Source organism: Poecilia mexicana, unplaced genomic scaffold (genome assembly GCF_051168715.1).
Source record: "Poecilia mexicana isolate PSO_F unplaced genomic scaffold, ASM5116871v1 scaffold_2, whole genome shotgun sequence".
Classification (NCBI taxonomy): Eukaryota; Metazoa; Chordata; class Actinopteri; order Cyprinodontiformes; family Poeciliidae; genus Poecilia; species Poecilia mexicana.
Genome location: NW_028263371.1, coordinates 40202668 through 40228259, shown reverse-complemented (window position 1 = coordinate 40228259; position 25592 = coordinate 40202668). Strand labels below are relative to the sequence as shown.

General features: G+C 39.2%; 1 protein-coding gene across 1 annotated transcript; it reads right to left on the bottom strand.

Moving 5' to 3' along the window:
* Positions 1-161: 161 nt before the first annotated feature.
* Positions 162-25592, bottom strand: tbl1x (transducin beta like 1 X-linked). The gene is made up of 15 exons (XM_014990482.2): positions 24906-25592; positions 8836-8941; positions 8251-8396; positions 7404-7623; positions 5662-5794; positions 5373-5514; positions 5215-5278; positions 5005-5102; positions 4620-4680; positions 3873-3994; positions 3724-3798; positions 3513-3640; positions 3111-3276; positions 2914-3015; positions 162-2133 (listed from the first exon to the last, which is right to left on the bottom strand). The coding sequence occupies exons 2-15, from the start codon at positions 8891-8893 to the stop codon at positions 2107-2109; spliced, it is 1542 nt and encodes a 513-aa protein (XP_014845968.1). The 5' UTR covers positions 8894-8941; positions 24906-25592; the 3' UTR covers positions 162-2106.

Below are 25592 nucleotides of genomic sequence, written 5' to 3'. Positions count from 1 at the left end.
ATTTTGAAACTGGGGACAAACTACACAAGTGGTCTGACAGAAACAATTTGAAGAAACTTGAGGGGGGAGGGAGGAGAGCAGTTCTCATAGGTGAAATGTCAAAAATGTGTTTGTGTGCACTGCAACGTTCATAAGTTAGACAAAAGGACACAGGCATGCTGTCAAATATCAAAATATAGTAATTTATTTGAAACAATGAATGAATTCAAAGTTTTGTCTTGGAAACAGGTGACAGCAGCACCCTTGATCAAGGTACAAGAGAGAGAAAATAGCTGTCACCCCAATTTTTGGGGGGCTTCTTGGCATGCCAGTAATGATCACTCCCCCCCCACAGACAGCATTCTCAGTCTGACACAGACAATAATGGCTCTCAGAAGAAAAAAAAAAAAAGAAAGAAAAAGAAAGCTTTGCAACACCTTTTACAATCCAGTCATTAAAGACATTAAAATGAAAGAAAGAAAATAATAAACACCGGAGCACTTTCAACCAAAGCCAAGCAGTTTGCTGAATCCACCATCACAAAAAGTGCACTTCATGTAAATGTAGCAGAAAATGCTAACAATGTGAAAGATCAATAACAAGAAGGCAAAAAAGAAGAGGAATATTCTGGAGTATTGAATCGCCATCCACATCACAGGAATTTCAAATGACCAAACTTAACCAGGTGTAAAATAATAATAAAAAGGCTGTTTTGTTTCCAGCAGGACTTTTTTTTTTTTCTTTCCCCCCCCATGAACTCGACTATATCTGGTGGAAATGTTGTCCAAATAGTCAGTTGCTAAATTCGCTTTAAAGTGCCACTGAGGAACTGTGATGATGCCAATCAAGCCGTCATAACTCATTTAGGTCAGGGCGATTCTCTAACTAGTTGGATTTATTGGCAGAAAGGTGTCAAATAAGCTGAATCAGCAAACCAAGGAGACTGGTGACTATTCCCTCCCTTATTTTGGACAAGTTAAAACCTCTGAAGGCAACCAGCAAACAGCAGAAGACAGATTAGGATAATTCATATATCTCACCACATCATTTTTCCACCTCATTAAAAAAGGAAAGTCGTTGTATATATCTGACCGTGTTGAGAAAGACCGTAATAAAAGAGGCCGACATGCACTTTGTTGTCACAGAGTGAAGATGCGACGGCTCTCGTCGATAAAGAAGAGCCCCTGTAGAGAACGATAAAGTGTACTGTATATAAACATATATACACAGTATATAAGTCTGTGTTTTCATCTGATTTACACATCTTTACATTCTTGAAATTTACATCCAAAAAGGGAGAAAGATTCTCTTTGTAAACCACAATTTTCACATCTTTTTTTTTTTCTTTTTTTTTAAACAAAATGCAAATCTATTCATTTCAAGAGAGAACAGGCCGTTTTAGGGCATCAGGATGATTACTTGGCAAGTTTTCCTCTTGTTGACCTGCTGTTAAAAACGAACTAGCATCTACCTCGTAACGGCACATTCAATCTTGACTCTCAAACGTCCGTCTTGTGGATAATGTCAAACAAGCAACGGGTGCTGTGGAAACTTCCTCCTCCGAGAGGAGAAGTTGGGCATCCCCGTCACCTGTCAGTGGCAGCATTGCAGTGATGATAATCGGTAACTGTCATCCTTCTTGCCTGCTCGATTATCTGGACATAGAGTTATATTTCCTAAAGGGAATTGTTACCCCAACGCCTTCCCTTCGCATTTTGTTGCTTCTCCCAGCCCAAACACCTGTCTCTCATTTTCCCTTCTTTCTGCAGAAAACTTGACTCATCTTTGCGTTTCCACCCAGCAGCCTGCAGGGGCCCCAGCACGTCCTCGTTAGAAACCTTTTAATATATGGATTCGCCCGGGAGGGAGTCAGATCCACGTTGAGGGCTTCCTAAGCCAGTTTCCATCCTCTCTCAGGCTCATCGGAAAAAAACGCGCATCAACAAACATTAAGGTGCAACGAATTTAGTTGGTGTTTGAGCTGCTGCTGTCGTCTGGTTAAGGTCCTGTGAGGGGTTCATTTCAGTCCACCTTTGCAGCCCTTCTTGAGCGAGGAGAGTGCGTTTGCTGATGTACGAAGAAGGTAAATCTCAGCGGTTTCCGGGATTCGTCGTCCCAGTAGGAGGGCTATTTTCGGAGATCGAGGACACAAACCTGAATAGGGGGAAGAATCGGGTACAATGAAAACGGTGTTGAGGAATATTTTATTTGCAAAGAGCGAACCAAAGCCTGGATGGGTGCCTAAAAGGATATTTTGTTATACACAGTGATGAAATTCTTTTTTTTAATTTATTTTTTTTATTAGTTTTGAGGATTATGAGACACAGCTAACAAAAATCCAAGTATTTTATTTATTTTTGTTTGTTTTAGAAAAGTAGACAACTATAAATCAACTGTTAAGTTCATGCTGTAGTCTACATATAGTGTTGACAGCTGTCCAGCAGAGACACTGTAAGTTCCAAGTATATTCATGGGAAGTTGAGTGGAAGAAAACAAGCTTGGTAGAGAAAATGTAAAGTTTCCACAGTCAGTGATGCCTGATCACATTTTTGTACCTTCTTCTTGCACTTTTTTCTTTCAATTAATGTTCCTTTAATTTTACTTAGATAAAGCAATCCACTTTTGCAATTACCTTTTAGAGTTTCACCTTCTTGTGGAGGGTGTTAGTGAATGTGTGCTAGGCAGCTGTCAGTTCAAACCCCCCACAAAGAAGTGTGTAGGTCATAAAAAGGCAGAAACACAACATTTCTCCGTATTGCACTCAGGCAATGTATTCGTTTTCTGACACTAAAAAAATGAACTTTGTGATTCAAAATTCGGGTGTGTAATGAACGTTGCATCAGTTTCACTTTTGAATTCAACTACTGACAAATTAAGGCTCCAACAACACTGAAACCTATTGACACGCAACCTTTAAAGAAAACCGAAGCTTACCGAGCCATCTGATGCGCTGGCTCCAACTTTATCTCCGGTGCTGTTCCAGCACACCTCAAAAATGCCACCGGTTCCCCTGTAGCTGTGGACCAAGGCTCCAGTCTGAAACAGAAGCATCACGAATAAGAGCAAACCGGTCTGAGAAAAAAAAAAAAAAAAACTCGTTTCAGCTGCCGTCTTACCACACTCTGACTTACCGTGGTGTTCCAAATGTGGACGCACTTGTCGAAGGAGCCGCTGGCGAGGTGTTTGCCATCAGGGCTGAAGGCCACGCTGTAGACAGGCTCCTGGTGCTTGGTCAGGGTGTGTATACAAGCCCCTCGCTCCACGTCCCAGAGTCGCACTGTTGAGTCAAAAGATGCACTGTGTGGGGGAGAGAATAAAAAATAAACGTCTGAGAGCAGCATTAAAGTTTCTTCTTTTTTCTAGAGACAACACCTCGATTTTTTTGGTCTTTGACGTTTAATTTTCCTGACAATTTAATAAATCCAATGCAGAGAGGCTGTAGATTGTGCTACAGCCTCAATATGTTAAACTCCTACAAAATAAAATTAATAAAAAAAATATATATATGTATATGTGGAGGTGTTCTTTGTTACCTGGCAAGCATGATGTTGGAGTTTGGGTTGTTTGTGCCCGGCCCGGTGGGGCTCCACTTGATTGTGTAGATTTCTTTACTGTGAGCTTGGAGGTCGTGGACACAGGACTCCTGCTTCATACTCCAGATCTGTGTGTGACGGCAAACAACATATGAATGCAAATCATCTCTCACGTTTGTTGCCTGCAGCTACCAACGTGGGAAAACCTTACCTTTAAGGTCATGTCATCTGAGCAGGAGGCAAGCAGCATACCCGATGGATCCCACTTAATGGCGTTGACCTCGTTCTGGGGGAAACAAAACACTCGTTAGGAAAGACGGAGATAAGGTCAGGAAAGCAACACGGGGAAACGCTGCTCACCGAGTGACCCTGGAAGGTCTTGAGAGGCCGGTCGCTGCCGAGGCGACACACGTGGATGCACATGTCTGTGCTGCAGGAGGCAAACGTGGTGTTGTTCTGCCAGTCGACATCCAGCGCAGGGGCTGTGAAGCATTTGCGAGCATAATCGTTAGAGGTTGGCATGTTGGTGATCTCACACCATGGCAGAGTGCGAAACAGTTTGCATCTTGCCCACAGGCACATGTCTATAAAACCCGAGTGAAATCGGTGAAAAGTTAGTTTCTTTGAGTAATTAAATTCAGGTATACGACACTGGAACTGAAATATGTAAGTGTTTGCTTTGGTTAACTCTTAAAGCACCGACTCCAACCGCAGACCATGCCTTGTGAATCTCCCTCAGACATTTCAGTGGAGTTTGCTTGTCCATCTCCCGCAAGCCTGTGGTTATTCTTGCTGCTTGTGCCCCCTTTCATTAGCCTCACTTTGTCCTTCCACTTAGCTTCCCAGTGATGTGCTTTGATAACAGCAAGCTACTTAAGCTGTGACTTTTTTGTGAAGGGTGTCAAAACCTGTCTGCTGGACAAGTCAGACTGTTGACTTTAAATGTTATGTTGACATAAAATAGCATTTCTGTACACAAATCTGAGTGTACTGAGGCTACGCTTTTTTTTTTTTTCAGTTAAAATACTTGAATCTACTCCTGTATTCAGATGGATTTGGATTATTTATGTTGGAAAGACTTTAATGTTTTGAATTGAGCATACTGACCTGAGTGAAAAGGAAACTGCTGCTTGGCTTCTCCTGTGTTTGCATCCCAAATGATTGTCGTCTGGAAAAGTAAAGATCGAATTTGAAAGTTAGGGGGGTAAAAATCTACAGCAACAAATTCTTTAGAATTAGACAGAAAATTGACTTGTTGTCCAACTCGACACAGATTTATTGTTAGATGTCAGGCTTGAGTGACTAACCATGTCCGTTTATAAACTTAAAAATGTGCGCAGTCGTAAAATGCATCGGGTTTTATTATCTAAACTCAACTTTGTGTAAGTATTTGTAGAGCAGAATATATGTAAAACAGAAGTGAACCACAAATTTTGGAAGGCTCTCATTGCTAAAAAAGCTCAAACCGCTGCTGTGGGATTTTTAAAAGTACCTTATCTACGCCAGCACTGAGAATACAGTTCCCCTTCTTGTTCCATTTGAGTGCAAATATGGGCCCTTTGTGCTGCCCCAAGGTGCTGGCCAGATTTCCTGCAGGATAAAAGGTACCTTTAAAATGTCTGAAACTGGATTGTTCACAAAAATGATCCAATAAACCTAAAGTCCAGAGAAACACAATGTGTGACAGTGATGGAGGACGCACCGTCCTTTGTCCATATCCTGGCAAATCCATCATACGAGCCAGTCGCCAGGAGGGTCCCCTCGCTCTGTTGGACGGACAGAAAACAACTGTTAACTCGTCTGTGTAGCATATGGCAGGGAAGCGAGAGAGACGATGAGGATAGCCGATCTGAAACCTACATTCCAGTCCAGTGAAGTGACGTCTTTGTTGCTGGGGACATCCTGGCCGCCTTCTCGGATGCAGTGGCGGAGAACCAACTGGGTGGAGCTGGAGCTGTTGTTCTCGTTCAGGTTCCAGATCCGAGCCGTGGAGTCGCCCGAGCTGAACAGGACACGCACGCACACACACACCAGACAGTTCAATGGTAAGATGTGCATTTTATAAACACACGGCAGAGCATGCACCACAGTGGACTGATTTGTCCCGGCTCCGCTCGGGATCCACGTCAGGAGAAATATGCTGGCTTACCCTGAAGCCAGCAGGTCACTGACAGGGTTCCAGGCACAGATGAACACTTCGGACTCGTGGCCTCGGAGAACTGTGGACTTACTGGCTGGTATCTCAACGTCCCCGTCCACCTCCATGGGCTCACCGTGGTTATCTGGCAAGACCAGGCGAGCAGAAGATGCGATCAGATACACACACTATGATCGATATTACTATAGAACTCAATTTGCATAGAAACTCCAAAGAGACCCGTCACAATGTGAAAAAGTATCAATTGTGCTAAATCTGTTTGAAAAAAGAGAGGCAGCACCAAGTAAGGGTCGGTTTGAGTTGAAGTCCCATCGCTAAAGTTAAAAGAATACATAAAGCGAGGGACTTCAAATTTTTATTATCTCATCAATATATATTATATAATTATGTCCTAAACTCAATGGCTTCCTTAGCATACACACTGACAGAAAAAAAGCAAGTAAACATCTTTTTGAGGACATTTTCAGCATAAATTGTTGGAGCCTTAATCAGAATATTATATACTAATCAATAAAACTCTACCGCAAAAATCTAGGATTAAGTCAGAAGTTTACATACACCCATTGCCAGCAGGATTATTAGTTTACATACTTTTAGTGCTTTACTTGAATCATTTTTTTTCTACATGCTTTCTGCAGCCATCAATGAGATTTTGAAGTTTCACTAAATAAAAAGGTGCATCTCAAAAAATTAAGAATATTGAGTAAAAGTTATGTATTTTTGTCATTTTGATTATGGCTCAAAGTTTTTGAAAACTCAAATTTCAGCATCTTGTAAAATCAAAATATTAAGATCAATAAAGAACAATATTAAAACAGAAATTGCAGGCTTCTGATAAGCATGTTTATTTATGGAACAACTGGCTTCACTGCTGTTCCAACTTCTTCAGGTCTATGGCAAGCTTTAGCTCTGAGTGGTTCATGGGTTCTTCTTGAATATCAAAGCGTGTGCATTTATATACGACACTGACAGTTTGGGTCAGATGGTTGAAACTTGGACACGATTGCCAGAATTAGGGTTCTGAAACAGATTCCTCACAGTTCCAACCTGAGGTCCGTTGACAGTATGTAGATAATGCTTTACACCCAAGAGGACGATGACAAACTGAAACATTTAAAGTGATAATTCTGATAACAGTGATCAAATATCTAATCAAAATTAAGCTAGAAGTTTGTTGATGGCTGAAAAAACAAAAAAACATGTGGTTTCACAGCAAATGTTTAAAGAAATGTTAAGTGTGTGATGTATGCATGTATTTGAGCTTGTGTGTATAATTTTGGACCCGAGTGAATTAAAATAAAAAAAATCCACAGTAAAACCTGTTAAGGTGAGTGTTGTAAAACGATCCCATCCTTCACACAACTAATTAAAAGCCCTGAGCGACACTGGAGCCTCTTCTGGCCACAAGTGTAACATTAGTCACAACACAGTTGTGTTCCCATCAACACCTGCAAATTAATTTCCAAGGGGATCCAAACATTATCTTCTTATTCCACTTGTCCACCTGATCTCCAACTATCTGGTTTCCCTCACAAAAGAACTAAGCAGAAACTACTTATCATTAAGGTGATCTATGACAAGCTAAGAGGTTTGTCCTATTTTTGTTAGGACAAACAACAGATGACTAAATAACATGAAGATGCTATTTTTAATCCTTATTAGTCTTTATGGGCTTTCACAGTTTGGCGTACACACAGAACCATCCAATCACCTAATTCTTTGATTCGACTTACTCATGTTGTAAGTGCCGTTCTCCTCTCCATTAACGGTGGCTTCTCCGTTCTTTGGTGCATTAGACTGGTTTCCTGAGGTCGAAGCAGAGACGGCGCAGGTGGCGTGTTGCTGGGCGAGCTTGTCACGGAAGGCCTGCTGCCGCGTCTGCACCACGTCGGGCATCACCGCATCGATAAGCGACAGGGACTCGATCGGCCGACCGTCGAAGACGGTACCATCCTGTCAGGAAGAAAAGGACATTCGATACTATATTCATTTACTCTGGAGGAGAAGAGACATTTTCTGTTGTCCTGTGTACATAATTAATGTTACATTTTTGCCCATATATTATACAGTAGTTGATGGACAATGTGATATTCCTCACATGTTTTGTGCAAATCTGTTTATTTGATGCAAGTACAAATTTTGAAAACCCACGCTTTATCTGTATTTAAAGATAACCTCACACAGAGACATTTACAATGTCACGGGTATGTAATATAGCTGTGATATAAATGATAGAAAATAAGACATGACAAGTTTACGTTATGGAAACAATACTACGACCAGGGACTGAAGGACCAGAACTAGATATTTAGATGCAAGAAAAGAGGAAGGGAGGACTCACGGCCTGCTTGGAGGAAATATCAGGTCGGCATGATTTGAAAAATAGGGGAAAATAAGGGAACAGGAGCAAGGAATATGGGGAGTAATACTGTTCACTATTGCTCCCAACAGCAATCTGCTAGTACGCAATTTTCAATAAATGTTCACAAAACCATGACAATATTGACCTTTATTGAATTCCAATAACCATGAAAATACAAAACATTTCCATTCTGTTACATTCCAGGTCCCTGCACTCACCTCATTAATGCTGATTTCTGCCTCAACGTACTGAAGCCCTTTCTGCAGGATGGAGATGAGGGCTGCAGGGGGCACTAGTGTTCCATTGATGTTCGACTGACTGATGTGGCTCTCAATGCCAAAGGTGAATGCTGAATGCGTAAAACCTAAAAAAGAAGAAAAAAAGAAAAAAAACCCACAAGATAAACACACAGCACAAAGACTCAAGGACAAACACGTTGACTGAACAGAAATGTGAACTTACATGTTATGTAATTTAGGAAAGAAAAGAGGCCTGAAAGACCTGGTGTTGAATTCATACATTTCTTTTTCACTGATAGCATGTGAACATATTTGCACACAACTGCTTGGTCTCAGTCACTATAAACACCAATTAAACATCAGCAAGGATTTCAATCACTTATCTAATATCTCTTAGAGTATGCTCAGTAAACAGATTATGTGCCGTGTCTTAATAACAGCATTTTTTTATTTTTTTTTACTGAATATACACCTTGCAGGTCATTGCTATGGAAATATTAGATATATTAATAGGTTTTCAGCAGAAACTGTTCGCTGTGTAAACAAGACTTTCATGAGACAAACCTGACTCTTGGAGGTATCTGTAGACCAAGAAATTCACTTCGTCACTGGTAATACTCATCTTAGCCCAGCGAGAGGGGGGAGGTTTGTTGGAAGGCTGAGCTCACTCCTACAATAACGAAAGAAAACACACAGTTTAATCTGTGAATGGGCAAATGGTGGTTACTGAAGTGCTCAGATATTATCTTGTGTGGCATTAAACAACTAATCTCTATCAAAATGAAATAAAACGTAACCGCATTCTGCAGAGGGCGGCTTGTCCCGACTTGTGCTCAGTCATGCAACATGTTCGCTCCAGTTCTTGTCTCGGAGCAGATTTTCTGCTTTAATTTAACCATCTTTGTAAATTCAGAGTTGTTTCTAATTGACCTAGTTAAATACAGCAGGGGAGGGAAAAAAAAGCTCTTATAACACAAGCAGGATAATAAAGGCAAACCTTTTTTTTTTTTCCAACAGATAGAGAGCTGCTGCAAACACTAAAATTACAAGAAGAAGAAAATAAAACACCCAAATGTACATCAAGCTGAGAACAGCTTGCCAAGAACAAAGCAAAAACTGAGACAGGAGAATGAGTTGAGACATGCAGGTGTAAAACTGTTTCCCTGTGTCTCGCATTAGGAACAAATGGCAACGCTATTATGCAGAGGAGAAGTGTGGAGATACAAAGGGTTTGTGTCAGGTATGAAAACCACATGGCTGTCATTCTAAGCACTAAACAGGCCCCACTCAAGGCTTCCTCTGGTAGCATAGCAACAGGAGAGATCGAGCTAAATAGACGTGGAACGGTGTTGTCCCAATTACCAGTGGGCATTTAGCCAGAGGGGCTGAACATGTTGCACATAATGAATTATTCACTCTTTCACCTTGGTATGTTCTTTCAAATGGAGTGAACCTTGACTGCGCTATGAAAACCATGTGAAGGATAACAGTAGATAAAAGCTTATAAAAGACACAGCGTCAGAGCTGAAACATCCACAGTAGTCAATTTCCAAAACTTAGAATGAAATTAAAAAAAAAAAAAGGCATCAGTTATTGTTCTAACTAGAGTGAGTGCTGCTTCTTTAGTTAGTTAGCTCACACAAGGGAATAGGGAAGGCTGGCCACATCAAAGCTAAAGCGACGGCTGCAGCTACATAACATACAGCTGGAGATGTAATCAACAGGCAGCCTGAAGGGGCTCAGGTCCCATCAGTGCAGGACAGCAGCAAATAATCCCTCTATCAGATGAATGCATGATGACACCACCCATTGCACAACCACTGCCATGACAATATCAGGTGCAACATATGTCTACTTTCCCCTTGTTCTCATCTATGCTGCCATCACCCTGACTTTTGGTATTTTTGGCGGTGTTATTTGTGTCTGGTGTGAGCACCGGCTGCCGTTACGACTGCCCAACTCGCTAAATATTGCATCAGCAGAAAAAAAAAGCAAGTTCATGACACTTGAGTTTTAGACGTCCTTTGCGATATGAATACAAAAGCATTTTAAAAGTTTGCACCAAGTCTTGATTGTTTTTCAGCAAGAATTTTTGGATATGCAATATAGAAAAGAGTGAGAGGGAGACGAGACAAATGTGTTGTGGTAGCGCCACAACTGGACTAATATCAGCTGTTAAGGGCACAAAAAAATTTACAAAACAGTAGAGTTTGCTTGACAGCACACTACCGGTACCAACTCTGAAAATTATTTCATTATTATTAAATAACTCTGGACTGTATGCGATCTTTTATAGTTCTAAATCCAGCATGCTTTCATAATCAAGCCTGAATCAGATGCTGTTATGTAACACATTGGGCATTTAAGTTACCAGTATCAAAGAACACCAAAGTTTTAAAAAGTTACAAGAACCACAAAAATATTCCATCATATGGCTGTAAGAACTTGGAAGCAGAGGACCATTACTTAAATGAAGTTAACATTATTTTAAGACATCCGGTTGGCATGTTGCAGCCTTGCTATCCGACCTGATTAGTCCAGCTAATAACCAGATATTATCCCACTGTTGTACTTTTACTTTATCAAGAATATTTAAGCTTACTTGAAATCTACAATAAAATTAACTAGTGTTTGTTTTCCTTTGTTTCAACATAAAATGTATAACTACATTACTATAACTGTAATAATGTATGATGTTATCTTAACAGTAGTAGAAGTAACGGGTTTGATAAAAGTAAGCTTTTCACATTACACCTATTTTTATTTTCTATGCAAATACTATGGTACTATAACATTTTTATTGAAGGTTATCATGCCAATAAAAACTCTTACTGGCACATGCTAATGCTACACTAGGCAAAGATCCTTTCAATAGTTTCAGATTCATGAAACTGTTGTTACCCCTTTTAAAATATGTTTGAGGCAAGATTATATCCCTTTGCTGTTTGTTTCTTCAAATGATCTTAAAGTGTCCAAATTTGTTATTTTAATGGCAGTGAAACTTGTTATGACAACAAAGCATGGGGAAGAATTAAGAATTACTTTTACAAAGTTGTTACTGACAAGAGGTGTAGTTATAAAGTTGATAAGGATTAACATTTCAGTCTGACTAAATATCAAGAGCATTGGGCATAAGGCAGACAACCTGAATGGCCTGAATTAGACATAATCCTCATAAGCTTGGGTTGCTATAGCAATATGAATTGTGCGAGACACAGCAGGTAAAGAAATCCTAAGCCATACAACTTCGAAATATCAAGCAGCTTCACTGTATTCAGTCAACTAAGACAGGCACAGAACCGGCATCGATTACAGAGTAAGAAAACTATACATTAAGGACCTTAAATAAATTCAAAACAACACATTTTTAAATACCAATCGATTAAAGGCTAGGACAAACTAATAAATTGACTCCTGTGCAGGGACATATGATGTCACAAGATTTCACAAGACTAAATAAAACCCCTATATTCATAATAGTATTAATATTGCTTAACATAAAGGCCCCCTCAGAATGGAAATACAATAGCCAGAACTGACAAAACACCTAATGGGTCAATGATGAGAATGCCTGCTGGGACTATAGGGCTCATTGGGAGGTTTATTGCACTTTTATGGCAATTACTTTACAATGGCCACCCCTTCTCTGCAGAAACACTGGACAAAAAGAATGGCCCTGTGAAATATTTGTGTGTGTGCTCAGTGGTCACAGCTGCAAACAAAATGTAATCCCATGTTACCACCAATTGGGGGCAGACTAAAATGTGAGGAGCAATTTAGGATGTGGGCTGTCCTTGCTTTGTTTGGTGCTGCTGATAAGCGGTTAGATTTGCTCCAATGCGAAAAAAAATTGAACTTAACGCGGAAAACGGTCTCTTTTAAGGTCACTCCAACCATATAATGAGAGCTATGTTTTCTCAGGTTTACATTTTCATGCTTAAATTGTTTTGTTTTGTTTTTTCTAGAGGGAAAAACTAGAGATGCATCAATCAGTATTTTGCCAGCTGTCTGATCTTTTTCCTATGAAGTTTTTGTCATCTGGTACAGACATTAGATGATTCAAACTCTTGTTCAATAAATATAATAAAAACACAGCAATAAAACCTTTTCTGTTCTGATCTATTTCAGTAACACAGGCAACATCAAAACCATATGTTAATATGGCAGATGTTTTTAATATGTCTTTAGTATCTTACATTAGAAGTTAAAACAACTAGCACTGCAATTGCAATTTTTGTGGGACAAAAATGATATTTCTATTCTATTCTCTAATACACAGCTGTTTTTGCGCCTCAAAGCCCAAGCCAACTTTCAACAAATTAGCCCTTGACATTCTTAGTGTATCATTTCCTAAAGCTTACTGCATTAAGTTTTCAGTACATATCTTTTATTGGCCAAATGCTCAAAACATACAAATGGAAATAACAACCATTGTCCAGCCCTAACAGCTTTCAGACTTGAAGCCACTTCAGGAGAACATTTTCAAGGCAGGAATTAGACGTGTTCTGCACACATCTGTGCATGTTACGCAATGACCGATACTGACTGGGGGGAGGTCAAAGTTAACCCACCGCTGTTACATCTCTGAGCAATCAAGGGAGGTAGTCACAAAGCGGTTCTGGGATCTTGTCCAGTCAATAATATTAAACTAGCCAAATAATTAGATTCAGCAATTCTTACGAGAAAAGATTTCAACACATCCTCCATAATCCAGACAAATGTCAACACCTTGGAGACTCCTTAGGTTACAAAGCTCATCTTCCGAGAGGTTTCAGTTGCCTTTGGCTGTCACTATATGTTTTAACTCACACAAAAAAGAAAGGAAATATCTGGTATGATTGAAAGGCAAAACAATTGTTAAAATCATGCAACAGTTATCTTGTCAGAGCATAATCCATTTGTGGCCAAAATATGCAGCTAATGGGGACTGTGACTGTGCTTCAGCTTACACGGTTCACTTTCTTTTTACAACTAAACTCGACAATAGCCGAGTAGTTTGAATTATATTATTTGGCCTTAAACCACAATTGCGACCGAGGAAGACTTTTACTCTCACCATGTAAGATGATTCAGTGTTTCATAGAGAAAGAAGCATTTCCATGGCAATCTTGGCAGTGGTACGGACTAAACCTGCAAACTGAAGGCAGTTTAAGAGGAAAGTAAGTTTGACCTGAAGGTCACAGCATGACTTGGGTAAAACTGGACAGTCACGCTCTAAACTGTCTTTGCAGGTTAGGTGTAGGGGCATTGCAACAGGCGCAGGTCATTCCACATCTTCGCCATTTGTCATTTTGGTCATTTCATATCTGTCTTTTTCAAAAAAAGAATAGAATGTCTTATGTGAACTTTTTACCAACCCAGTGTGGATTAGTACTTACCAAGGGGACATTTCATACCAGCTGTGATAAAATGAATTAAGTTTCTAACATCTAGTCATTGTACTCTAAGAAAATGTTGTTTTATGACCAATTCATTTTGTGTTACCATTAACAATTCTCAAGAGGGGATGGCTGAGGATAACAAAAAACATGTAAATTAAGATTAAGTACTTATGTGTGACATTTAGAGGAAGACTTGTATAACTGTACATGAAAACTACATCGGGTAGACTAAAGAAATTAAAATATGCTTTAAAAAAATCATCCGATGAGGTGATCAGGGCATAAAGTAGTCTAAACATGCATTTGGGTTTAAAAATTTCAGAGAGTGTAAAGAAAACAAAACAAAGGAGAACAGCATCAGCTTTTCTAATCATATTTAATACATCAAAGATAATTTTAGATTCGGAACTCAAATCCATAAGCCTGACATTCTCGAAACACGATTTAAAAGCCGATAAGCAGGGTTATCATGGAAAGCATTTATACTTTACAAGAATCCAAATAAAATTCCTTCTGCATACACTTGGCTGCAAAAATCACAAGCAAGGAGAACCAACCAAACCGTCGTCTCCTACGCATGCAGTTTTGAGTACAATGATGTAAAAAAAAAAAAAACACAAAAAAAAACTGCATACCACAGACCCCATTTTCTCCTGAACGGTCACCTCCTGACAGATGTGCAAACAAGACCTGGAAACAGCAGCCATTTTCTCTTGAACTGCTCTGCTGAGTAAAACCCGCCTTTGAAGCCTCTGGTTGGGCTGCAGTCTTGAGGGGGAGGGAGGGAAGTGTGTGTAAGAGACAGAACGAGTGAGTGAGTGAGTGAGTGAGTGAGTGAGTGAGTGAGTGAGTGTGTGTGTGTGAGTGAGTGTGGGGGAGGGGAATAAGTGGTGGGAGGTTGTGTGTGTGTGTGTGTGTGTGTGTTCGGGGGGGTTTGGGAGTCTGGGTGATAAATAATGATTTCCACACAGGTAATCACAACAACTATTTGTGTATTGTCCTCCGTCTTTGTCGTCGGTGAGGCGGCAAGTGACAGTCAATGTAGGTCAGCGAGCGGTGGGGGATGGGAAGCCTTTTCAGTTGCAAGGGGAAACACTTCTCCCACGGCTCCTTTGGGTGGCAACACTTAGTGTTTACCAGCAGAGGCAAGCTGTGCCCCACAGATACAATAGTATGCAGGTTTCCACTTCAACCTAAAGCTCCACCCACAGACCGATATCCTCTCAGAGTACAATAACTCACACGTGAAATTACCCGTTTAGTTAATCCGCTGAAATGAAAACCTGGCGAGTGAATGGCAGAAAACTGGACCTTGCAGGCCCGATCTATTGGCTCCATCAACAGCTAACAAAAAGCTATGCATGTGGAGAGGTCTTGTGGTCTGAGGAGCTGCCCTGCGTTCAGTCAAACAAAGAACAGTTCATAACCCTTCTCGGTTTTCTTGTACTTTTTGCACACGAATTCCTTCCCCGTTTCCTAAAAAAATCGCCGCGTAAGCAAAACCGCGGTGGGGCTATTTTATTTTTATGCTCTTGAAACAATGAAACAACACAATGATCAAGTTGTTTTACGATTTGCCCCTGTGGTACAAAGAGCTCCAGGTCATTGGGGTCGACCACCGTGACGTAGCGTGGCACATCACATAAAGCCAATACCGATCTGACATGAAGAATTTGGCTTGAGTGTTAATAATCCTTCAAAATACTTGACCTTAAATTATTATCCCTTATAATGCTGATTTTGTTTAAGATTTAATCGTTTGAATTTTGTATTTTTGTTTTGAAGATGCATTTTCATCAAAAGTCAAACGTCTCATGTGTAGCTAATTCCCTAGTCTATCAATATCTGAAGATCTTTTTATTAATCTATTTGATTGGTTTTGATTCCATCTGCCATTTCAGCCTGTTCACTCTATAAAAAAAATAAGAGATTATATGAGATTATGACAATTTTTGGTTGTGAAAGCAGGAACTAGACCCCTGACTGGCAAGTTCAAATTGGTGCGTGGTTATTTCAATACGTCCCATGGTGGGTGGCACCATTTTGTACCAGAACAAGGCTGCGCAAAACAAATGAAACTGCTGGGATTTTTGGATTTTAGTATTCATTTTTCAGTGGGCTCACGTCATAGTCCTAAACACCTAATCGGACAGTAAAAGGTCAGGACAATAACGACATGTCCCATACTTATCCAGACCTGGAAAAGGATAAAAGCAAATTCCCTGCTTTTCCAGACAGCCATACAAATATAGAGAGCAGACATTTCCTCACAGACGTTTCGCAGGTTCCTGCTAGTTAGCTGCAAACTGTCTTCAGAGAAACAGTCGCTTGATAGGTCATGTGCAAACATGACACTGAGACGTCACACCTCTGATATTTCTGCCTTGCCAGAAATACCCTTTACACAAGAAAGCTGCTTCCGTTTTCTGACTTCCTGCACAGCAACCCTACATGCACCGTTAATATAAAATAAATGAATCACAACAATCCCAGCATGAGCACACATATAAGAGACTAATGGATCTGATGGGGGGTTTTTTAAGTTAACTTACAACTATCCTTGCACAATTTTATGTCAATTTAGAAAGATTATACAATAAAAGGAGATGCCAGGAAGTGCATATTTATCTCATAGGGGATGATGACATGTTTCAAACGTCAAGCATCTCATGTTCTCATGCTGAACCCACTGACCTCAAATAAAAGTCCTTCCAGGCTGTACTTCAGTTTCAGTAGAAACTGAAGTACAGCAGCCGTCAGATACTGTGCAAACATTACAAATCTTTCATCTGGGTGTCATTATCAAAATAAAGATATCAACCCATAGTTTATATTAATCTGACTACAGACAACACACACATATTTTCCCTTTTAACTCTATTATTTTGTCACATCACAAATACAAATAATAATAAAAAAAAATACTGGGTTTTTATGTGATAGATCAACTCAAACTAATGTTCACAGACGCTCCGCAATGTAAAATAATACGACAATTTCTAATAAATAAAATAAAAGTTTGTCATCATGACATGATAAACAAAATGTGAAAAAGCTTAATAGTTCTGCAAGACTCCACATTAAAGGAAAGTTACTGGCAAAGATGAGCCGCAGAGATGGGGACAATCAATCCATCTAACTCACTACAAATTCATTAACACTAGGTGGCTCGGGTTTCATGTATTATTTAAACTGCGGTTCCTGGAGGGCTCTTTCTATCTGTGTGTAAAGCAACTTGCCTATATCAAAGTGAAAAACCTTGTGTTTCAGGTCTCAAGATCAGATGACCTTAAAAACAAACACCACAAAAAAATTTAAAAAAACAGCATGAGACAGCATAGAGGGTACAAAGCAGTGAACCATTTTGTCTTTTTGAAATATTTATTACACCCCCTTAAATAATAGGATACTAGCGTAAGATTAAAGCTACTGCAGGCAACGGGGAATTAATCTGATGAAAAAGCTAAATGTAGAAGCTTAATGATCAAGCAGGTTATTGTGGGGCAACTCTTTGTCAGGCATTGTGTCTCTATCTGGTTTCTCCAAATGACTTGGCTGGTTTTTAGGTCAAGGGTGGCACAAATATCTCAGCAATTCTTGATGCTCTAGTAAAGAGAAAACACTGTCAAGCCGCTCTGTGCGTCAGTCAACGCTTCAGGCTTAGCTTGAACTATTACACAGATGTGACATTTAATCTAAAACCTTGTGTTTGCTCTCATAATAAGCTAAAATATTAGCAACTATTAACTAATAATGATAGCTTTAGGTAGGAGGTGGAGTACTAAAAGACCAAATGTATATTTTTTGGAGAATCAAAAGTATATTTCTACATTTATTCAGCAAGAATTAAAAAAAAAAAATCCAGTGTTTTTCAGCAAGGCCCTTTTTTCTCCTTTCATAATGAGATGAGAATTGTACAAATAAGCTGTACACACAGCCAGACCAGTGTGGGCAATACAACGGTTGCTATGGTGAGCAGAAAATCTTGCTTTTCCATCAACAGCTGCTCATGCCACCTTAAATACTCCACACTCATCTCCTGGCGCTTTCCCTCCATCTGACATCAGGGTCAAACAAACAAGGCAGACAAGTGCGACGAAACACCAATCCTGTTTCTGAGTCACTATAGCCGTGTCTCCAGCCAGCATTTACACAGAGTGGCACAAACACCACAAGCAATATACGCAGTGGATATATGGGCTATAAACAGACAAATTGATTTTTTTATTTTACACTTAAAAGGAGGGTGTCTATGTGCATACTATGTAACAATTACTGTATTTTGAAGTCCGCTTTGGGCCAATACAGGCCACGTCAATAAAAAAGTGTTTTCATTGTCAACCAAAGACACAGTTGCCTTGGTAATCTCTTTCAAAGCCCATCTTTAAAACACCTGGATTACATTCATGCATTTGCACTCCAGTGTAGCACGGTTAGGGCAAGTGTGTTGTTGGATTGGCTTCTGCACCCAGCAACGCAGGAAAACAGAAAAGCGGTGCAGCTGTAACCATAAAACTTTCACTTCCACTTCCATAATCGTTTGTTTTTTTTGTTTTTTTTTCTAGCGCGTAGTGTTCAGAGCAGCAATCTATGAGTAAAATAAGACACAATCCAGATAACAAATGAGCAGGTTAAGACTAAAAGTTACATTTAACTTTACACAAAGTTGCTACAGTCATGCTGAATGATAAATTTTAAAAAAAGTGAATGAGTTATTTCAGACATAAAGTGGATCAATGAGCTAATAATCTACACAGTGTGAATAGGACTAAGATATATTAGGGATGTGAGATACAAGTAATAGTCTGGCCATAGTTTATTAATGTGTGGGAATTAGACAATTAGGGCGTAGCCACAAGCTTCTCATTTACTCATCATCTAAACAGAGTATAAAGAAAAACTTGCTCTGGGTTCGTATTTCAGCCACGTTTCAAACCAACAGCTCTTCCCATCGCTTATAAATATTTTGTACAGGGCACAGTTTCACCATATCAAATCAAATAAGCATAGAATAAAATAAAAAAAAGCATGCAGTAGTGCGCATTATTTCATAATAAAAAACTGAACCATCTGAGCCTTTTATTATTGATGGCACCATGTTTACCTGTGGTAGATTGCAAAATTTCATCACAAAGAAAAGGAGATGGAGTCAAACGTATCCCTAAAATAATTGGTGTTCTATTAACGCATATGGTCAATCACCAAAATACTGAAAAGTTATATTTATCTTCAGGTGTATTAAATGCATTAAAACTAAAACTAACCAAGAATGTGTTCTTTGAATGTTAGGGACATATGCATGAGTTGGGATAATTTTGTAATCTTTTTTAATAGTCTACTTTTCAGTGAAATTTAACACTATTAACCTGTAGCAGATTTCACTTTTAATGTCATTATATTTAAATGATAAAATAATAAAAGGGTTAACATAATTGAATTAGCAGTCCAAAAAGTTCCCCAAACCAGAAAATTGGTATCCGAGACCGACAACAAACTTTAAAATCCAGTAGATTTACAATCATTTGCCAAGAGTTACTAGGTCATGCTGACGACGAGATTCTTTAGACGCTTTTAAAGAAAACTCTAAATTAGTTACTTTCACAATCAGTGAGGTATAAGATCAAGTCAGAGGAAGCATAGAGATGTAAAAACATGCCTAAAGAAAACTGTATTTTCCAGGATTTTGCAACATCTCACCAAATTACAGAGGCTGCAAAAGGGCGAGAGAGAGCAAGACTTCTGCAGATATCTGGAGGCTGAATGAAGTTAAAAAAATAAAACAAAACAAAAAAAGCACAGTTTTATTACATAGCTCCAATAAACTTTGACTTACTGGATGTGCAAATGTGGATTTAAAATGTCTCCATGATCACTTTGTTCGTTTTAAAATATTAATAAAACTGTTTTACAGTGTCTGCTCTATAGCAGTGTTGTGACATTGCCTCTACTTCCAAAACAAATAATTAATGACCTCTCGTGGCAAAAAGGCAAGAATAAATATCCTCTTTGGTGAAAAGCAGATCAGTATTGGCAAGTTTCTAACTAAATAATTTCCTACTTGCACCTTTAAAACAATTTGTCTGCAAATTGACACAGAAAATAAAGATGAATGGAATCCAGTTGCAGCACAACCAGTGACTAATTTCTACCAATGTCACCTGATGACCTCAGAGCCAACCACACCCCGCGAAACATGTTTATATTTGTTTCAAATAGGCACTCTTAAGGGTGGTGAGAACAGACTGCAACATGAGGCGAGACCAGATAACGATTTACGAGTCAACAGCCTTGTGCGTCTTTCAAGAACAGGGTTGTAAAATGGAAACCCTGAAATAAAACTCATTCTCAGTAAGTTCAACTCTCAGACTACATGCCAAAATTTTCAAATGCTGCAGTATTAATGCTTGAGTAGATGCCACGAGTGACATCTACTCAAGCAATGCTCTGCAGTCTGTAAGGTTACAGCAATCTTGTTTAGTTTTAGCATAGCAACAACTCATAAGAAAACTGGGTAGTTCTAGTGCTAACAAGCCGCCTTCAAGCAAGAATGTGCTGCAGTGTTGTTTTATTGGAATGTCATTTAAATGTTTCTCCTCTTTAACATAACTTTAACAACCTAAGTCAAAACACATCCAAATGGTTGTTTAAGGTAGTTATTAAACAAAATTAAAAGAAAAAAATCACCCTATCATTTTCTCTCAGATTTATTTCAGTCTTGTTTGTACCATCAGAAACATGCCCACACCGATAGCAAAGCATTCACTTTTAGCCCCATCGCTTTGAAACGGTGCCATTAAGACAGTCCTGTCAATTTCTCACTGAAGTCATCCAGCTTTTTCATCTTATGGTAATCTCACAGTGCTCAGCAAGATAAGAACGAGTTTCAACACGTTTTGCTCCATTAACATCCGTCTGCTCAGTCCAAACATCTCAGTTCCTGCATCTCTACATACTTCACTAAACTATGAATATAAATCCATTCTCTCCATTTAATTCAATTCAAAAACACTTCATTGCTTCCAAAGGGCTACTAGACCTAGTAATAACTCACTTTCTAAGTTTCATAAAGAGTCATGAACGCAAGTGAATTCAAGAAAACCTGCAATTTAGAATCCCGTAAGGCAAAGTCAATGTTGGTGAAACAGAAATTTATACAGAGAAGTTTAAACACTGATGTTATCTGGAGGTTTGAAAATAATTATTAGAAAGTTATTGAAGATTTTTTTATTATTATTTAAAACTGCAAAAAAAAAAAAAATCCAATAAGTGTTTTAATAAAGATATGAAGCACTGTAATGTCCTCTTTTGACCCTTCCTCCCCTTTTGAAATATTTCACCCATTACTCCATTGTTAGTCAATTAACGGAAACAAACCTCCTGTACTACTTCACTGTTTAAAAATATATAAAATTAAACTGCTGGGAAACAACTTTATAAGATAAAGTAGGACCACTAATCCCTCTTAGGTTAAAGCTAAGGTAAAATGTTACAGATAGCATTACCACAATTGTTTTATTTTTACAACCTTTAGCTGTAGCATTGAAATTTATGCTTTTCTTATCTAGACGAAAAGAATTTCGTCATCCTGTGATATTTTTTGAGTAAACCTCACAACACCATGGCATTTCTAACTGAAGGATATCCTACAGTGAGATGTTTAATTTTTCTTAGGAGCAATACAGGGTAAACCAAAATGGCAGAATCTATACTGGTGTGTATAAAGATGAAAAATCATTAAAAGCGCAACATAATAACTAAATAGGTTTCTCAATCTGTCATGCACGTTCTTTCACAATTTCCTGAACCACAAGCATTATCAGCTACAGTGCACTCCTTTTCGTTTCTGAAAATCTATTTTTAAACACTTGGCACATCAGCTTAGATGGCTGCAGTCTTGATCGATGTTAAATACATAAAACATATGAGGAAAAAGCGCAAAGCACAAATGAGCCAGACATGCTTAACACTTAAACAGCCGAATATTAAAATGCTTTAACGGCATACACGTGGACCCATTTCAAATCAAATACCTACAAAGAAACACACAAAACTTAACACAATAATAAACTGCCAAAAGAAATCTCAAATCTAACCAAATACATAAATACGGCCATTAATAAGCCAATACTGCTTTGGGTGTAATCTCAGAGTAACCACTGGTGAACCAGTTGGCTGGTAGCCCATGAACATTGCACGTCTCTCTAGGGGTAGAAAATGGCTTACCTTCCCCCACAGCCTATCATAAATAAATACTGCTACAGAAATATTTGGATAGCTTGAAACAGAGAAGTGTTGCACCACAAGACTGACAAAGCTCTTCTCGGGGACTTCCTTGCCCTACTTTTTAGCAGAGGATGCCTTTCTGCTTTAAACTCAACCCACCCCAGAGGCTCAGCTCTGTTGCCTCACACTCAACAGATTTGAATCTTGCTCTTCAAAATAGATTTAAGGCACGACAAGGAGGACGACGCAAAGTAGGTTTTTGGTTCTTTATTTCATTCAAATCAAAGACAGTGTCCTTATGGCATTGCTGTCATTGAACAAGACGATCAGAAGACTAGCTACTTTAACAATAAACCAGAAGATAGTTTCAAACTATCTGCAATACCTCGCTTACTACAGCTTCTTTGACACTCGATTAAAGGCCTACTAGCAGACGTATTAAAGGCCATTTGACTTTAACACATGAAGGTACTATCGACATAACACCTGGGTCAAATGACTCAGGAGTAGCAAAAGCATTCATCATCTCCCACTCAGTCTTGCAGCAACTGAAACCTGACACCTAGACAGACATCTCAGTCATCTCAACCACAAATTTCATCTGCTTCCATTGAAGCAGGCGTTGTACACAATTAAGCAATAAGTATGAAAAAGCTGACGTTGACGTGGGTGCACACTGCGCTATTGTTTTTGGGTATTCCCAGACAATTTCAACCTGCATTTAAGAAAGTAGTTTTGTCACATATTATAACTCCATACAGCATTTCACTCTAACCAAGTTCACAATAAAATAAAAGAAGATGGGGGACAACTGAGATCTCTGTTCAACGTCACCAAAAGTCAAGTTTAAACAGGACCAGATCTACGTGTATTCTCTTGAATGTAACCAGTTCAGCAGTTTACGTTGTCATTTTCATTCAGCAATATAACAATTTCATTGGTTACCATTGCTAAACAGTTCATTTTTCTTGTATTTAATGTTATGAGAAAGTATGGTGATAAAAATAAATAACAGGAACACATAAATATTGCTTATAACATAGTGAATTTGTAAATTATGACATGAATGTCTAAAATAAACCCTACTTTCTTAAAGAAGTGTGAAACCTTCACTCACAGCTGCTAAAAACAACAAAGTGGTGAAGCATGCAGCTTCTTTAAGTGTTAATTGTCAATCTTGTGTCTGGTGCATCAATAACACTTCAAAAATTATAAAATAAAGAGGAAAAACATGCTACTGGCAATGTTATTAAAGAAGGTGGAATTCATTAAATTAGGGATTCTTATGTTAGGTGGCAAAATTCCCTCTAGAACTACACATGACTGGACGTTCATCATATAAATTAGAGACAATGTGAGTCCTTATCCTGTAACAATCAGCAGCCATAAAAGAGGAATTAGAGGGGGAAAAGAAAACTTAATATAAAAGAAGTATTATTCCAACCCATGCTCTCCCAATAAATAAATTCTAATGAAACGCCGTGAGTGAAATTCTCAAGCCCTTTAGTTAAGAAAACAACTTAACTGAACTCAGACAAGGTAATGTAAAACAAGGATTGGCTATGCAATTATTACATATTGCAGTATGGTAATATTTTAACCTTGATACACAGGCACAAGCCAAACCGCACTAAACACTTGCTAAATTCAGTACAAGTTTTTCTAACCCTATGTCACAGAATATTATATCTATCCATTATATCTACTTGGGGTCTGCTCTGTATAGACTAGAGCAACACAAGTCTAAAAAGCTGATGTAAGCGGGTTTATTATTCAGGCTATCAGCTCTGGTAGCAAAGTCTGCAGGGTTGAGCTTTACAAACACGCTGCTCGTACCAAAGCACCTTCAGAATTAAAGTGACTACAGAAATATTACGGGTGACACTCATTATACTTCCAACCCATGGTCATCTCTGTTGACCACAAATATTTCCAAAGTGTTTTCAATGTGATCTTTTGAACGTGTGGAATATGCATTAGCCAGCATTAGCGTCACACATGCACCACCATCGGCTCCACTAAGGTCGGGAGCATTTGAGGTGAATTTGCGACGATGATCTAGAGGGGATTAAGCCAGCTAAGTGGCAGTGCATAGCAACATGTGGGGGAGGGCGGGAGATGTGGCACTACTATGCACTTCACATGCTTATAAAATCTCTGGTCACTTTCCCATCTCAAAATAGGACACCAAGATGTAGGAATGGCATGACAATAAATTCTAGAAGATTTTAACCCACAACTTTTGGACCTGATAACAAGTAACCAGGCCACACGTGACAAAGTAACAACAATCACTGTACATAAAATTAGTCTGATGTTTGAAATTTGGGGCACTGACTTGAAGCAATCACACACAGGGTGTTCTAATGTCTTAATGAACACTTTTACGGTGGTCTAATGCCAGGTCAGACATGTTAATAGTGTATTTTGTTTGCTTTCTGTCCATCTTCCAAGAATTACAACCAAGGTATACAATTTAGACCTGTCAATCAAGCTTCAGTAGGCTGGCAGCTGCAGCTTTAGATTGTAGTTATACAATAACACAAACTGTCCCTTGAAACTGGTGGCAGTCTCTTGTACAGTTGAAAGTCTTCCCCTCCCCCACACATGCGCTTCATAACTCTGGATGCCAATATAATATTATAACTACTGACATGTAGTCTTTAATAAAACAATAGAGTGTACATTCAAATGGGGGAGGGCTTTTATGGGGGTGTAGTTATTTTTGTCACAAATTATGAAACAATCTTTAATCCTTAAAAACTTACTGCAAAATAAGCAAGATAACATGGAGAATGAAAACACAAAACAAATGTAGACCCGTGAATTTGGCTTGTTTTGGATAAGCAATAATAATTAAAAGACGCAAACAGGAATTTCACAACACACGTGTGGAGTGACTGGGGTGACTAAAAGCTAAGAAACACCGGCAAGCTCCTGCTTGAACGCCGTATAATCTATTTCTAAGAGTCTTTATAAAAGCCAGGCAGAAAGGGCCGAGCAGTCAGCGCATCCTGAGCCTTTACCCACCTTTAACTGTGAGAGTGAACTCGTGGTGTCCGCCGCCGCCACCTCTCTCTTCCACAAGGAGAACCTCCAACAACTTCAGTAAGCGAGCAAACACTTTCCTCCCATTTCGCCTGCCCTCATATTTCAGCGCGCTTAAGAGTCAGTTACAGTCGGCCGGTTCGGCAGGGGAGCGAACCGGGAAGCTTCTTTCGTCTGGCGGTAAAAGTTGGAACAAGCCCGAGTTTCAGTGCGGCTGTGGCTGCAGGCTGGCTGCTCCGCTGGAGTTTCACCGTTCACTGAGAAACAGGAGCGCAGAGACAGCGAGCAGCGAGCAGGAGAGACGTAGACACCGCGGAAGGGGGAGGAGGAGGGCTGCCTGACCTTAAACCTGAATACTCAAAGCACCTTTGAGAGTATAAAATCAATTAATCTCTGTTAACATGCCTAAAGTAAAAAAAACACAGTTTAAAGCCTCACCTCACCATACAGCAAGTACATTTAAAACCATGCCCCTATTATGTGAAAACAGATTGCATTTGAGCTGTAAAGACATTTGTTTGAAATAAAATTAAGCTTTTTGATCAAAATATGTCTTCACCTTATCATTATTATATATTTTAGTTTAGGCAGAATACAGTTCTGCACGTTGCCTATCTGGGCCTGCTTTCAGCGAGCTCCCCTCCCCCACTCCCCGGCTATTTTTCGCCT